The sequence below is a fragment of the Dipteris shenzhenensis genome, chromosome 26, assembly GCF_047967505.1.
Source record: "Dipteris shenzhenensis isolate YYH24624 ecotype China chromosome 26, Dip_SZ_1.0, whole genome shotgun sequence".
Lineage (NCBI taxonomy): Eukaryota > Viridiplantae > Streptophyta > Polypodiopsida > Gleicheniales > Dipteridaceae > Dipteris > Dipteris shenzhenensis.
In genome coordinates this window covers 28621699-28637305 of record NC_141621.1, presented here as the reverse complement: position 1 = coordinate 28637305, position 15607 = coordinate 28621699, and the positions used below count along the sequence as shown (strand labels likewise).

Sequence of the window (15607 nt, the reverse complement as noted above, 5' to 3'; positions counted from 1 at the left end):
TTTCGGGGGGTATGCCAAAAATTGATCAACAACGTTATTTGATGAATATAGTTTTAGTTGATGGAGAAAATGGACATGAAAACCATCTAAATTGGATCTTGCCGTTCGATTTGATATATGACATGACCCCATTTGGATATGCAAGTCCAAAGATACGGGGTACTACTTTTAGGGCCTGAATGCCTAAAATAGGCAGCGCGTTAACGCGCTGTCTATTTCATGCATTTAGGCCTCAAAACTAGGACCCCATTGTGTTGCCAATGGGGTCCTACTTTTGAGGCCTAAATGCATGAAATATGTAGCCGCGTTAACGCGCTGCCTATTTTAGGCATTCAGGCCCTAAAAGTAGGACCCCGTATCTTTGGACTTACAAATCCAAATAGGATCATGTCATATATCAAATCGAATGACAAGAATCAATTTAGATGGTTTTCATGTCCATTTTCTCCATATATCAAAATTGTATGCATCAATATATACATCAATATATACATATATGCATCAACATATACATATACACACATATATATATACATACATACATACATACATACATACACACACACATACATACATACATACATACATACATACATACATATATATATATATACACATATATATATATATATGTATGCATGTATGTATGTACATACATATATACATACATACATACAAACATCAAAAGTAAGACCCCATTGGTTGCCTATGTCATGCATTTTGTTGTCTCATGAGCATAAGAACAAGCACTTGTGTTCCTTACCTTTCTTTGCAATGGGGGTCTTGATTTTGGTGGGGTATGCCAAAAATTGATCAACAACATTATTTGATGCATATAGTTTTAGTAGTTTTAGTACACATACATATATACATGTGTGTGTGTGTGTACATACATACATGGATGCATGCATGCATGCATACATACATACATACATACATACATACATATTGATGTATATAGTTTTACTAGATGGGGAAAATAGGCCCCACTCCGATTTTTGTGGAGAGACACAACTAGACAAATAGAGCAAGTCCAAGGGGTTGCTAGGGACACCCCCCCGGCAAATGGAGATGCCCGGTATGCAATTTTAGTACCAATTTTGGGATGTAAGCTGCATAGTCATGTCAAAAAAAAGTTGTCAATTCTTGCATTAAATGTAGGGTGGTGAATATATCCTATTCCGTCATGGGGCCGGAGAAGACGGAGGCAAAAAATTGAACCTCCAAAAAGACTTCTTTACCAGTCTATGGGGACCGGCTCTTACTAGTGTTGAGAGTGGACAAGACAGCTACTGTTGGTGTGATATGGGAATCTCCTAGTCTACAATTTTAGCACCAAGTTTGAGATGTAAACTACATAGTCAAGTCCAAAAAAGTTGTGTCAATTATTGCATTAAATGTAGGGTGATGAATATATCCTATTTTATCATGGGGCCTGCAGAAGATGGAGGGAAAAAATTGAACCTCCAAAAAGACTTCTTTTACCAGTCTATGGGGCCTAGCTCTTACTAGCATTGAGAGTGGACAAGATAGCTACCGTTGGTGTGATATGGGAATCTCCAAGTCTCAAGTTTTGGGGTACATGAAATTAGATCATGCTAACGGTAACTCTAAGAGGTTCCAAAGGTAGGCAACATTCTTCATCATAGCTAACTCAAATGCAAGGCAGTGAAAATGCCAGGAGAGTTGCTAGGTAGCATTGATTTTGGGAAAGGATATGATGATACTTTGTTGTGTTATGTAGGATATTAATTTCCATTAAATTTGGGACATGTTAGATATAACTTCATAAAATCCTAAGTCATGAAATTAATACATTACAAGTTCAAGCATAAATAATAGTCGTGAAGTTAATGCATTAAATATTCAAGCCTAAAGAAGAATTAATCAAGACCTAATGCACCGTACCAGAGACTTTGGCCTTACCCTCATTCCATAGACTTACCAACATAAGGCCAAAATTTTCATTCTTAAGAATATGTGGAAAGACCTTACATTTGGCCCACTTTTGGCGAAAAAATTTCATTCTAAAGAATAGGTGGAATGAAATTGTGTTTGATAAATACAAATCAATGCTCAAGTTTGGACATAAATAAAGGTATCCTTTTGAAGATATTGGAACACATGAGAGAAATAATATTGAAGATACATGAATTTTAGACATACTATTAAAGACAAATGAACATATAATGGATGAAATCCTATTGATGATACATGAATTTTCAATAGAACTGTTATTCAAAGATTTGATGGATTGAATGTAGCTTTAATACATTATCCCTTTTACAAGGGTGTTTGAGTTTGAGGCTTGAAACATAAGAATGAATCTGTGTTGAAGCCTAGTGGCTTGTTAAGGATATGTGAAACTTAAAGTAAAGTACTTACAATGGAAGGGATTATATCAAGATCCTATTAAGGACATGTGAACATATAGTAGAATAATTCTACGTAAAATCAGTGGATCAAACTTAATGGCTCAAAAGCAAAAAAGGATGATGGTGCAACCTAGGGGCTACTCTACGGCACTATGGTAGCAATCTTTGTAGTTACTATCAAAGGTAGTGTAACTTTTTTGTCAAGGAAAGAGACGCGAACCACTCCACATGACCTAGATCTGTATGACCTAGGTTGCACCGACTTGTTTCTTTCATGGATAAAAAGTGACCCTTAGGTGATGCTATAGCACTCCCTTTTTTGGTCCATTATTATAGCACAATTGGGGCCTTTTGACCTAATACTAGCTACCCATCAAATATTTGTTGTAGATGTTAGGGGTAATTACCAAACTACTAGTGGTAGTTTTATCACCACCATTAGTAATTTTATTTGAGTGTTCCTTAATGGTAGTTCTCCTACTACTACATACAATATTACCAATAGTAGTCCTAATCCCAATGATAGTACACATAATATTATTACGACCATCCAACTTTAATCATCATTATATCTATGAATGCATATATATAGGTCTATCTATATCTATACCTATTTATTCCTCATCCAATATGTTTGCATTTATTTTTGGTGCTTTGCTTACTTTGAAACTAAAGATAATGTGATTTCATTTTTCATTCTTGTCAAACATGAGGAGCTGGAATGCATAAGAGTTGGGAGGCACATTATAATTTCTGTGCAGATTTGAGCCATTGAATAGCCTATTGATTCTGATTGTTTTCTTTCTTATTAAATCCTTAATTTGGTTATTTCACACCGAACATCGCCATATCAATTCATATTTTTTTTGTTCTAGTAATGTCCTATCGCAGCATAGTGATCATACAAGATAAATGGGTGCTTACATTTAATATATTTTTCAAAGTCAGAGGATAGTGGATGTAGACTACAAAATCATCACTTTGAATAAATTTGGCAAGATTCTTATGATAGAAGGAATAATTTCTATTGCACTAACGATGAAAGAAAATTATCAAAAGGCTGATACAAGGCTCAAAATCACACTGGTGCTACTAGGCTTAATAGTCGTAGGCTAGTAGTAGTACTAGTGTATTTACTAAGTAGTGTGCGTGCCTCTCCTCATTAAAATTCATAGTCTTCAAAAATATATAATACATAAGTCAAAATATTTTAATTAGTTTTATCATCCTAATGTTGAAACTGACTTAAATTCATAGTCCTCAAAAAGGTATAATACATAAGTCAAAATATTCCAATTAGTTTTATTGTCCTCATGTTGAAATTGACTTTCTCTTCCTTGGTCTCCTATGAGCTTCAAACCTTTAATCCATTAATCTCTCAAATAGTAAGAATGGTCTTGTATTAAGAGGCGATGATATCTAAAGTGATCTACAAATACTAAGAATGGTCTTATATTAAGGGGTGATGATATCTCAAGTGTTATACAAACCGTAAGAATGGTTTTGTATTAAAAGGTGATGATATCTCAAGTGTTCTACAAATAGTAAGAATGGTTCAAGTATTCTACAAAAGTATTAGGTACCTCTTAGTGGCTGAAGGGAAGGAGTGATGATATCAATGGTCTTGTATTAAGAGGTGATGATATTTCAAGTGTTCTACAAATAGTAATAATGGTTTTGTATTAGGAGGTGATGATATCTCAAGTGTTCTATAAAACTATTAGATACCTCTTAGTGGTTGAAGGGAAGGGGTTGGAAGTATGGGCAAAATCTCTAGGAACTACAGGATGGTTGCAAGAACAATTTTGAATGTCATAAATGACACTTGGGTTTTTCAACATACGGGTGAACTATTTTTAAACATTTTCTTTCATGGTTGATAACACTTTTAATAAGAAGAACCATTTTGAATGTTATAAGTGTTGATGCAATCCCATGCTATGAAGTCCACAAACAGTTTTTTTTCCCCGCATATGGGTGAAGTGATGTTTACCTTACTAAGTTCAACATATCAAGCAACACATTTGTTTTGATTATTGAAGGAGTTTGATAATAAGACCCATTTCAAATACAAAACATTTGTTGTATCAGTAATGGAATCCGCTTTGGAGTGGAAATTTGGTTTCTTTCAAACCCACATATTATTGTTGCATAATGTGAGTATGGCTCCAATTGGAAGTTAAGGTAGACTATAATTCGCAATATTGGTATAGTTACACATAGTAACATAAGTTTTATTTTCGAGAATCTTCCCAAATAGTGGTTTCCACAAAGCTATGTTGAGTACCTCGATAAGGAAATTGTAGAAAAGCTCGCTCGCTTTTTTGGGCCCGCTCGCTTTTCCTCGCTCGCTCTATCGACTGCCTCCCTTTTTGGTTAGCATGATCTTCAGCCTATTGTGGCCTTCAATGATCACCATGGTCGATGGATGATCATACAATGCCTTATTCAAGGCGACATCTTTGAATTTGCATCAGTATATGCTCCTCAATCTTCCAGGAATCGAGCTTTGATTTGGGATGCTATGCATAAATATCCCTGCCGGCATTATGCTTTTATCTGTGGTGATTTCAATAATGCCCCACAACCGGGAGATAATACCTCGAGCCACACTCACCAAAGAATAAATCCATATCTTCTCTTGTTTTGGGAAGGATGAAAATGTATGTTTTTTGTTTATGCATTTAGGATTGTTTGATCTCCATCTTTGGTAATCCTCAGTATAGTGTTTTTCCAGTTTTTCACTTTCTTCTCTTTGTTTTGCGAAAGATGTGATTTGTGGAGGCAGTTTTCTCATCCGAATTTTTGAGAGCACTTTGTTTTGTGTCTCTCTACTCTGTCGGATTTGTTTTCTAACACTTGGTGGAGGACGCCTTTGCCCCTATTCGATTTGAGGGGGGTGTTGGAGGAAACCAAATCTCACGTGGCTTATTGTGCATGGCCATTACGTGGCGATTCCAAACGTTGCATGGATATGGATATTAGGTCGATCATCTCCTGAGATCTTTGCTCAGCTTCACGACCTCATATGGCACCATTCTCTCCTTGGAATATAGCTTCTCTTCACCGACTACCATGGAATAGCTCAGCTGTAGCTCAGCGACACCTTCAGTGAACCCGTCTACAAATAGATGCTCAGGATTATCGTGTGTGTGTGTGTGTGTGTGTGTAGCTATCCCTACCTCGTAGTCTTTTGCACTTGGTATGAACATTTGAGATTGTAAGATTCTCCAACAAGCCCTGTAGGGATGAGGAGAATCGTCTATGGTTGAGTTATCAAAGCATGCAGATTGTAGAAATCTAGTGTGGCTTCAATAAAACTTTCTATCGTGTTTTCGTGTTTGGAAGCTCTCTTTGAATTCCGTATTTGCATGTAGGATAAGTTAGTAGATTCCAAAGCCTGTTTTTACAGAGGGGGCTCTCTATAAATGCCCTTTCAGGGCTCCATTTGCAAGCTTTTGCTGGCCTGCCTGGCCATGTGGCATCCAGCCACTGGCCCAGGCAGTTCCAGCCTTGTTTGTCTGCCCCAAACCTGCCCATAGGCCTTCCAATATCCACGAACTGCTGCGCCTTTCCTTCCAGCGGATTCCGCCTCTGTTCAGCCCTGGTTTCAGGTCCGTAGAAGTCTTCCATACAATCCGTACACATGCTGATGTGATCCGCTTCCCCACGCAGCCATCTCTTGCTTGTTTCCCTGTGCAGTCCTTTCCTCTCCAAGCACGGACAGCCTCTTGAAACTTCTCTGACAGATCTGCACTCCATGGTGGATCTCCTCTGCTAGGTACTTCCTCTCTTTGTTTGCTGCCCTGTGGCAGCCCCATGACCCATTCTATTAACCTATGGTCCACCCCCCCCCGATGCACTCCTCATTTGGGCGCTCATAGGTGGGGAGATGACCAACCCTAATCCAACAATATGCTCTATTGTTTGAATGAAGTATTCATGAGTGGTTTATATCATTGAGTGTGAGATGGAGCTGATCCTATTCCGCATAGGGTGTGACATTAGAGAGAGTCTTTCCTCCATTTTCGACATGGTATCAAAGCACAGTCTCAAGCTCTAGGTTCTCACGTCAAAGGAAGGATTCATGAGTGGTTTGCATCATTGAGTGTGAGATGGAGCTGATCCTATTCCGCATAGGGTGTGACATTAGAGAGAGTCTTTCCTCCATTTTCGACATGGTATCAAAGCACGGTCTCAAGCTCTAAGTTCTCACGTTGAAGGAAGGAGTTCTACTCGAAAGCGACTCCAATTCGAGCCAGGTTTGCGCTGAGTTCTACTCTTTCAGCAACAAGGGTATCTAGAGATTTGTTGTGCATATTTGCAGCAAGCAATGTTGATTTCACAAGCCTCTTTCGCCACTGCTCTTCCTTCCTCCTCCTCCACTCATATTCCTTCTTAATTTATCCCTAACTTTGGAGAGTCTGGGAAGCCAAATGGGGCGAACTATCCTATCTGGAAGGTGAAGACCCAGAGTCACCCGGTGGCTCGGAAGTTGTGGAAGATCACAACGGGAATGGATGCAAAGTTGGACAACAAGGGGAGGATCTTGGTGCCCGTAGATGCAGATAAACTCAAAGCATGGGAGGATAAAGACGCCCAAGCAAGCATGATCATTGGGATGACGGTAGATGCTATTATTCCTCACATCCAAATGTCAGATACATCAGTGGACGTGTGAGCTATTCTGAAGGATTTATATGAGATCGACAAAGCGTCTCGTATTCTCAATCCCTAGCATCAGCTCTACAACACGAGCATGGATGAGGGAGATAAAATGCATGACCACTTGACAAAGGTGAAGGTGGTAAGAGATCAACTAGCTTCCGTTGGTCAGAAGGTGGACTCATGTCACTTAGCACTAATGACACTCGGCATGCTACGAAGGAGCTTCAAAGAGTTTCGTCACACGACTGTCACAGCAAGACAAAGGACCAAGGCTCTCACGTTTGAAGAACCCTTATTGCTACAGAGGGAGACTCGGGAAAAGCTGTACAACAAGGAGGGCAACAAAGCTCTTTTGGCAAAAGACAAACCCGGCAAGGGTAAGTCTAAGGGCTCCAAGGATGGCAAAGCAGAGGACGCAGAGAAGGAGGAGGTAAAGTGCTTCTACTGCGAGAAGCTTGGGCACTATGCAAAGGACTGCCAAACGAAGAAGGCAAACTTAAAGTGGAAGCGGGAGTCCAAAAGAAGGAGAGCCAAAGATAGATTCCGCCAATATCACTACACGTGAGCACTTTGTAGACATTGAGCACTGCTCTACTTATGCAGTGAGCGAGGGCAAGGAGGGCTGGTATGTGGATAGCGAGGCTTCGAAACACGTGTCCTATTGGAGAAATCATAGCCAAAGAGAGTGTGGGATGTGTTGTACTAGGAGATCTAGTAGTGGTTCATGTGTGAGTGTCACGTGTCGCCTTGGGAGTTATCCCATATGCACTTGGTACATGTGTGAGTGTGCCTAGTCTATAAAGGCTTGTACTGCACTCGTCACATCATACTTGATGAATGAATGAAAGCCTTTCATTATGTCTTCATTTGAGTATCATACACCATGTTTCCTTCATGGTATCAGAGCAAGTCGGCCCTGCCCTAATCCCTCAAGCCACGTCATCTCCCTCATTTGCCCTAACCCTAATTTTGCTCCAGCCTCTCCTATGATGTCCTCTTCGAAGTCGGCTCATTTCGCCTCTATTCCACCTCATCTTCTCTACCATTTGCTTCTATTTTGAGTCTTTACAGCCTGCCATCTCCTTTCGAGATGCCTTCCAGTGCTCTAGGTTACCTTGGCAACCTGTTAGCTTGTTGGTCGGCTCATTTCCCAAGAGGCGCCTACACTTGTGGACCCTCGAGGTCGTTTTAGAGCATTCCATCGTCAAAAACAGAGTGTTATGTGCTGCTTCTGCATAGCCGCCTACATCAGAGCCACCTCCGAGCTGTTTCTAGACCACTAGCAACCTATATCAGCCGACCTTCAGTTTGGTGACTCGCTACAGCACTTCCAAGTGCCTTGGTGAGCTGCCTTGCAGGTTTCGAGACCTGCCTTTGCATTTGCAGCACCTATATCCATTGACCAGCCACCTATATCTGTCCCCTTGCACACGTGGAGTCTGCTGTTGCAGTTTGGAGCCCTAGAGCAGCTATCTCAGCTAGCTTTCCGCCTTCACAAAGCCCTTTTCCATCATGACTTCGTTGTCTTCCGCTTCCCTGCTCGTGGAGAAGTTCAGGCTTTCCCACATGGCTGTTGGAATATGGAAGCAAGAACTAGAAATAGAAACTCGAAATGAAATAACAAGACTGAAATACTAGAAATACCTTGAGAAGAGTGTAGACAAGACACAAGCTAGACTGATAGATTACAATGATGTGACCCATTGAATATATGGGCCAAAGTACAAGACATAAAGCAAGAGTGCTTATGAGATAATTGTAGAAGTGCCACATGGCACACACTAAAGACCAGACTTAGACAAATGTAGACTAGGAAATAGTACACTTAGTGTGCACTTATCTCCAACACCCTCCTTAAGTGGACACTAGGAGTAAGACAGAAAGACAAGACTAGAAGACAGACTGATAGACTGAGAGACAAGATAGAAAACATGACAGACAAATGATCCTGAGACACCCCTCCTCAAGTGATATCCTCATATGGGTCCACAAGGGTAAGGACAAGATGGATCTAAAACACAGTCAGATTGATAGACAAATAGACAGACAGACAAGACTAGATAGACAGAAGACTGACTGTAGACAAATAGAAAGACCAAGACACTAGAACCCCTTGACCTACATCATCGGTGGTCAATGTGGTAGACAAGACATAGAAGTAATCAGAAAGCCCACTTCTCATCATGTGAAGAAGGAACAGCAGGATCAGCTGATGGAGATGTTGCAGCAACATGGGCTGAGGTAGATGCAGGAGCTGATGTAGAGGTTTTGGAGTAGCAGTCCCTCTCCCGGTGATTATCACGGCCACAAATGGTGCATGGATGAGCCTTGAAACAGTCCTTCTCCACATGATTAGTTTTGCCACAATGGGTGCAAGGCTTTCTTACCTTAGAACTTCCTATCTTTGCAAAAAATGCAGTGTCAGTTACCTTTCGTTGTTGAGTTCTTTCTTCCTCTTGGAGAGCATTGATGATACCCTCAAGAGAAGGATTATTATGATACTTGAAGGTAGTAGCATAGGAGTCAGGTAAGCTTTTGAGAAGCACAGCAATAGCAATATCTTCGGAGATGGGAGACTTGACTGACGCAAGCTGAACCATAAGACTGCGAAGATAATTGACATGAGAGGCTATAGTAGCTCCTTCCTGCATATGTAGATCAAAGAATGAGATCATAAGTGCAATCTTAGAGTTTTTAGATCGGGCTCCAAAAAGAGTGTCTAAAGTGATCCATGCTTGAGAAGCAGACTGTATGTCGGAGATGTGATGAATGTAATCATCTCCAAGGCCGAGCAATATGATAGCATAGGCTTTGTCGTTCTTGGCAGCGACAACTTGCTCAGATGGACCTTCGGGAGCATCACGGTGAACAATGTCCCAAAGGCCTTCTTTCATAAGATGGCACTTGATTTTGATCTGCCAAGTATGAAAGTTGGACCCATTGAATTTGTCGATAGATATGAGAGAATGAGATGAAGATGCCATGTGGGAAGGTCTTACCTCTTGCTAGGATGCAAGGGCAGTGTCTATTCCCTTACAATATTGCAAAAAATAAATGAGAGGAAGAGATCCCAAAAGCCGGTTCTCTCACCACTTTGTCAGGGCCATAGCATATGACAGCCCATCGAAGTAGGAGGAACCAGCAAAAAAAGGAGAGACTGTTCAGCAAACTGAGAGAGGCAAAGCTTAGTACCTTAATCCCGGGCAGAGATAGAGGTGAAAAAGGGATGCAGATCTTCGTGAAGATGGAGCTGGAGAAGTCAGCCTGTGCAGGTATGGATTCCGTACAGTCGTACGAACTGTACGGACTGCTGACGATGTACGGACGGCGAGCGGAGTACAGAGTACAACCGATGTACGGACGACTGCGTATTGACGGCGTACGTACGGAATACGGGCGGCGTACGGACGACGTGCGGCGTACGGACGACTGCGTATTGACGGCGTACGTACGGAATACGGGCGACGCTGTATGGACAGCAGATATGACAGCAGGTTTACGCAGATCTCACGCTGCAGCAGAGAGTTGCGCAGATCTAGCGTGACAGCAGATCTGGCGCTCAGATCTGTGGCTGAGCTGCACAGATCTGAAGCGCAGATCTGGCGCAGAGATCTGGAGCTGGCGCAGAGATTGGAGCGGAATGGCGGGGCAGAAAGAGAACAGATCTGCAGCGGGGGAGAGAAGAGGCAGATCTGAGCGGGGGAGCAGATCTGTATCTGAGGACAGACCGGACAGACTTGAGAAGAGAGAAGAGGGGGAAGAGGGATCAACCTAGCTCTGATACCATGTTGGAATATGGAAGCAAGAACTAGAAATAGAAACTGGAAATGAAATAACAAGACTGAAAGACTAGAAATACCTTGAGAAGAGTGTAGACAAGACACAAGCTAGACTGATAGATTACAATGATGTGACCCATTGAATATATGGGCCAAAGTACAAGACATAAAGCAAGAGTGCTTATGGGATAATTGTAGAAGTGCCACATGGCACACACTAAAGACTAGACTTAGACTTAGACAAATGTAGACTAGGAAATAGTACACTTAGTGTGCACTTATCTCCAACAATGGCAAACAAAGATGCAGCTGCTCCTTATGCGTGAAGGAGTTTGGAACGTTGTTGACGAAGACAATGTTGACACGAATGATCAGCAACAACGCAAAATATGGAAGCAGCAGAATGCAAGAGCAATTGCTCTCATTGTTGCTTGGCTGACTCTCTCATTCATCATGTGGACTTGTCAACTGCCAAGGAGATTTGGGATCGCCTTGAGACCTTATTTGGTAACAAATCACCAACTCTAAAGTCTTTTTGAAGCTCAAGTTCTATGTTATGGGATCAAGAATGTAAGCCTTGGATTCCTCATCAAATTGTACAAGCAAAGTTCGCTATGACACACTCCAGAATGATGCCAACTTCCCATATGGTGATATATCTTCACATGGTTTGAGCCTTGCCTAGCTGGAGTCTACTAACCGTTGCACTAGAGTCATCTAGATGACTAGCCAAGAGCGGGGTTCAACATGGCCTGAGACACATGCATATCTAGATAGTTGGCTAGTCAAGGTATTCACATGGAAACCCCCCCCCATATCTATATCTATTTCTATATCTGTGTCTATACCTACATCTACATCTATATCTATATGCATGTGTGTGCATGCATGTGTGTGTGTGTGTGTGTGTACATTCCATGGCCGCTCCTTCTTCAACTGTGAAGGTTACTCTTCCTTTTGCTATGGCTTTACTGGATAAGCCTTCTTTTACTGCTCCGAAGGATTACTGGAGGAAGGTAGAAAAATCACAAGCCAATCTTTCTCTTGCTGAAGAAGTTCAGGATCCGACTCCTGTTAAGCATCATCAGCCTCCTTCTCCTCAGGATATGGATGTGCCCCTTGAAGAGGGGATCATACAGGATGCTGCACATGCTTTTTCTCAGGTTGATCCTCGGAGTGAAGCTGAAATGCTGAGTCCTGCTTTATCAGATGCAGCTCTTTCGTCCGAGGATATAGATGTTGATCTAGGTCCTTTGCCTCTGATGCATGTGCCAGAGCCTTCTTCTGTCAAGATGTAGATGTGCCCTTTTTACTGGATTCTTTTCATCCCATGTTACAACAGGTTTTTGACCCTGTGATTCAGAAATTTCGAGTGCCTGGCTATATTAAGAAGAATCACAAGGGCAAAAAACAGCTTGTTTTTTCAGTTTTTACAAAGCAATAATCTGAAGCTGGAGGATGTTGTGTTTGATCCTTCTCCAGCTTGATATGTAACTTTTTACTTGGCTGCCTCATGACTTTTGCTCTGAGGCTTTACTGGTAAATTTTTTCCTTATACTTATTGGTCGGTTTTTACCTCTTTTGGGATTTCCCACACAGAAATATAAGATTTCACCCCAAAAAAAAAGTGTGTGTGTATATTCCACACAAAAAATGTGTGTGTGTGTGTGTGTGTACATCATATGTACATGCGCACGCATGTGTGTGTGTGGACCTGTCCTGTGGCTCGTGACTTTCTTTTCAGATTGATGACACGACTATGAGCTCACTTTCCCACTGTTTCTTTTGGCAAGCAGTTTTGGTTGTTTGGCAGACATGCTCCAATGCCAGAATACAATCATTTCTTCTCGAGCTCGCTTTCCCACTGTTTCTTTTGGTAAGCAGTTTTGGTTTTTTGGCAGACATGTTCCAATGCCAAAATATGATCATTTCTTACCTTTGTGCCATTGGGCTCTCTGGTCGTTGTATCATGCTCGTACTATTTGACTGTATGAGCACTCTTCTATGCCCTATTTTTGAACTTCTTTGTTTAAAGTAGTAGCTGTCCTACTTTGGACAGTTATGAATGTACATTTTTTTGAATGAAATATCTCTTTTACCCAAAAAAAAAAAAGTAGATATAGATACACTACACACATATATATGTGGTGTATATACATATATATTTTTATTTGTCGAAATAAAATTGGAAAGAAAGAGCCAAAGTTAGAACTTTCAAAAATGTTGATAGGAATACTTGAAAATCTTTGAGCTTATGGTTCATACCGGGCACTTATTGGTCAAATTTGTCAAGCAACTAACTCTTGGAACACCCTCACTTGTGCCAGTGCCCAAGAAAAGAAGGTATGATTTCCCTTGTTCCTCTGTAGCATCATTCGATTGTTTTCCCAAAATCCCATCAGGAAAAGCAAGGCGATTTTCCAAAATTGTCATTCCCTAATGCAAACATAATAAAAAGTCCCATCAGAAAAAGCAAGGCGATTTTCCAAAATTAGCATTCCTTGTTGCATAACAAAACACCAATGAGAGCATAAATACTCTTTTATATCCTATTCTACGCATTATGATACAAGCAACAAAAATGCACAACCAATGATACATTTGAAAAACAATATCCATCTTGAACACTTGCATTCTCCATTCTACAAATCACACACATAATGGTCACTACTCATAAACTTGGCATAATGTCACTATGGCGATAGTAAATATATTAAAAATAGCCTTGCATTACCAAGCATACTCGTTTCCATCATTGTGTTCTAAACTCAAAGTCATCTACGCTTTTATCTCTTGCAAATCCCCTACTTCCGATTGGACTTTACATTAAACCATGGCTCTAAGGCCCTGCTATGGAATAAAGCACTCAAATTGGCCATCAATACTACAGATCCTTAGCAAAACACCTTAAGATGAAAACCATATGTCCAAAAGCAAGAGTTGTCACAAAGAGAATGTTGGACGTGGGAGAGGCATCAGTGTAATGTTACAAACAATATATATACATATATCTTTGTAAGACTAGAACATATCCAATCATACAAATTTAAAAAAGATAAAATGAAAGAGGAGAAAAGAGGTAACAAAAAAAAAATTGAAAAACAAAAGGAAGGCATACTTAGCAAGCAAAGCGACACTTATGTCGTCATCAATGCCCAAGCATAAGCAGCTATACTGGGTTTCTAAAGACCCGTGGAGTCTCTTGGACAAACCCAGTGCTTACTAAAATACATCACATAAACAAAAGAGAAAGAAAACAAGAAAGGAAGAAGAAAGGAATAAGGTGCCTAAGCAAAAATAAACAAGCAAATCAAGAAACAAAGTCTTCCAAAAAACAGGAATAAAAATCTCTCTCTCTCTCTCTCTCTCTCATGTAGGAATGAAAGAACGAATTTACAGAAGAAATGAATTATGTAAAACATAAAAAACTCAATGAACCCCTTACACTTATGTACCACTTCCTACAAAGATGCAAATTTACATTCCTAACTTAGAAAGCACATGTATACTCAATCAAACTCTCTTTTGAAACTAGAGAAAAACGGGCCATTCAACTTCCCCCTTTTTGTTTTCAGCTTGTGTTTAATCATTCTAAACATGCCTAAGGCCGATACACCATAGATAAAAGACTTCATATCTAAGAATATGCGTACTTTTTTCATTATTTTTCTTGGATCATTACAAACAAGCCTCAACCAAAACCACTAAAGCTTTTATTCCCGTGTACTGTAGTGCACCCTTTTAAACTCATCTCTCAACGCAACTAATTCTTGAGTGAATAATTACCTATTTACAACTGAAGTCATCAATGGCTTACAATGCCACATTGATGCCACATTGCCCTCAATCTGACTTCTTGTTTTTGCTACAGTACCCTAGTGCTTGCTTTAGCAAGCATTTTGATTGTTCGGGGTTCATCCTGTCAAACAGGGGTATGATTTTTTCTTTAATTGGGTTCACCATAGGGCACTATGGACTCTATGGAAGGACCGAAACCACAAGGTCTTTGGTGATCTAAGTATCAATTCTTCCAGGCATCTTTATGGCAATCCTTCTTCAACTGCTTGCACGCGTGGGATCTTGATTATCCTACTTTTTTGTCATATAATGAGATCCTTCTGATGTTGTAGCTGCATGTTCCCTTCTTGGGGACTACTTTTTGTAATATAAAAACAAACAGATTTCGCACCAAAAGAGAGAGAGAGAGAGAGCGTGTGTGTGTGTGTGTGTGTGTGTGTGAGAGAGAGAGAGAGAGAGAAAGAGAGAGAAAGAAAGAAAGAAAGTTTATTAAAGTCTTCGGAAGACCAATGGGTCTATCAGACTATGAGAAAACTTGATACAAAACAAGTTGAAAGGGTGGAGCTACTAAACAAGCATAAACACCCATACAAACTATAAAGTCGCATAATCATAAGAACATCAGTGATAACATCATGTCAATCTGAATATCAATATGGTCATCTCCATCCTCACTACCATCACATGTCATCAAAGTACAAGGCAAGACCCGTTCCAGTATCACAACTGCAGCCCCCCCCCCAAGGACGATGGGGGAGTGGTAACATGAAATCAGAGATAGAGTGCTATCGACTATCTGTGGGTGCGGCCGTAGGACGTCTCCTGGCTGTAACTCTGCGTCTAACGAGGGCTATGGTCATCCCTTTCGATCGCACTCCAACCCTGGACATGCAAGGAATGTCCCCAAGTGTAATCTGTGCATATATCCTCTGTCGGGTGTGTCACTTGTGTCGGAAGCCCACAGGGGGAGAGCCGTCTTACCAAGAT

General features: G+C 40.7%; 1 protein-coding gene across 3 annotated transcripts in view; it reads right to left on the bottom strand.

Annotated features, from left to right (window-relative positions):
• The window catches only part of LOC147884918 (Metallo-hydrolase/oxidoreductase superfamily protein), a 122764-nt gene that overhangs the window by 88929 nt on the left and 18228 nt on the right, over positions 1-15607 (bottom strand). For 2 of the 3 annotated variants that reach the window (XM_087397539.1, XM_087397538.1), the window contains exon 2: positions 13088-13258. In XM_087397539.1, the coding sequence (XP_087253665.1) occupies positions 13088-13255 (168 nt within the window). In that variant the 5' untranslated portion in view covers positions 13256-13258. Of the gene's footprint in view, positions 1-13087; positions 13259-15607 lie in introns of those variants that run through there. The other variant, XM_087397540.1, reaches the window with a different exon arrangement.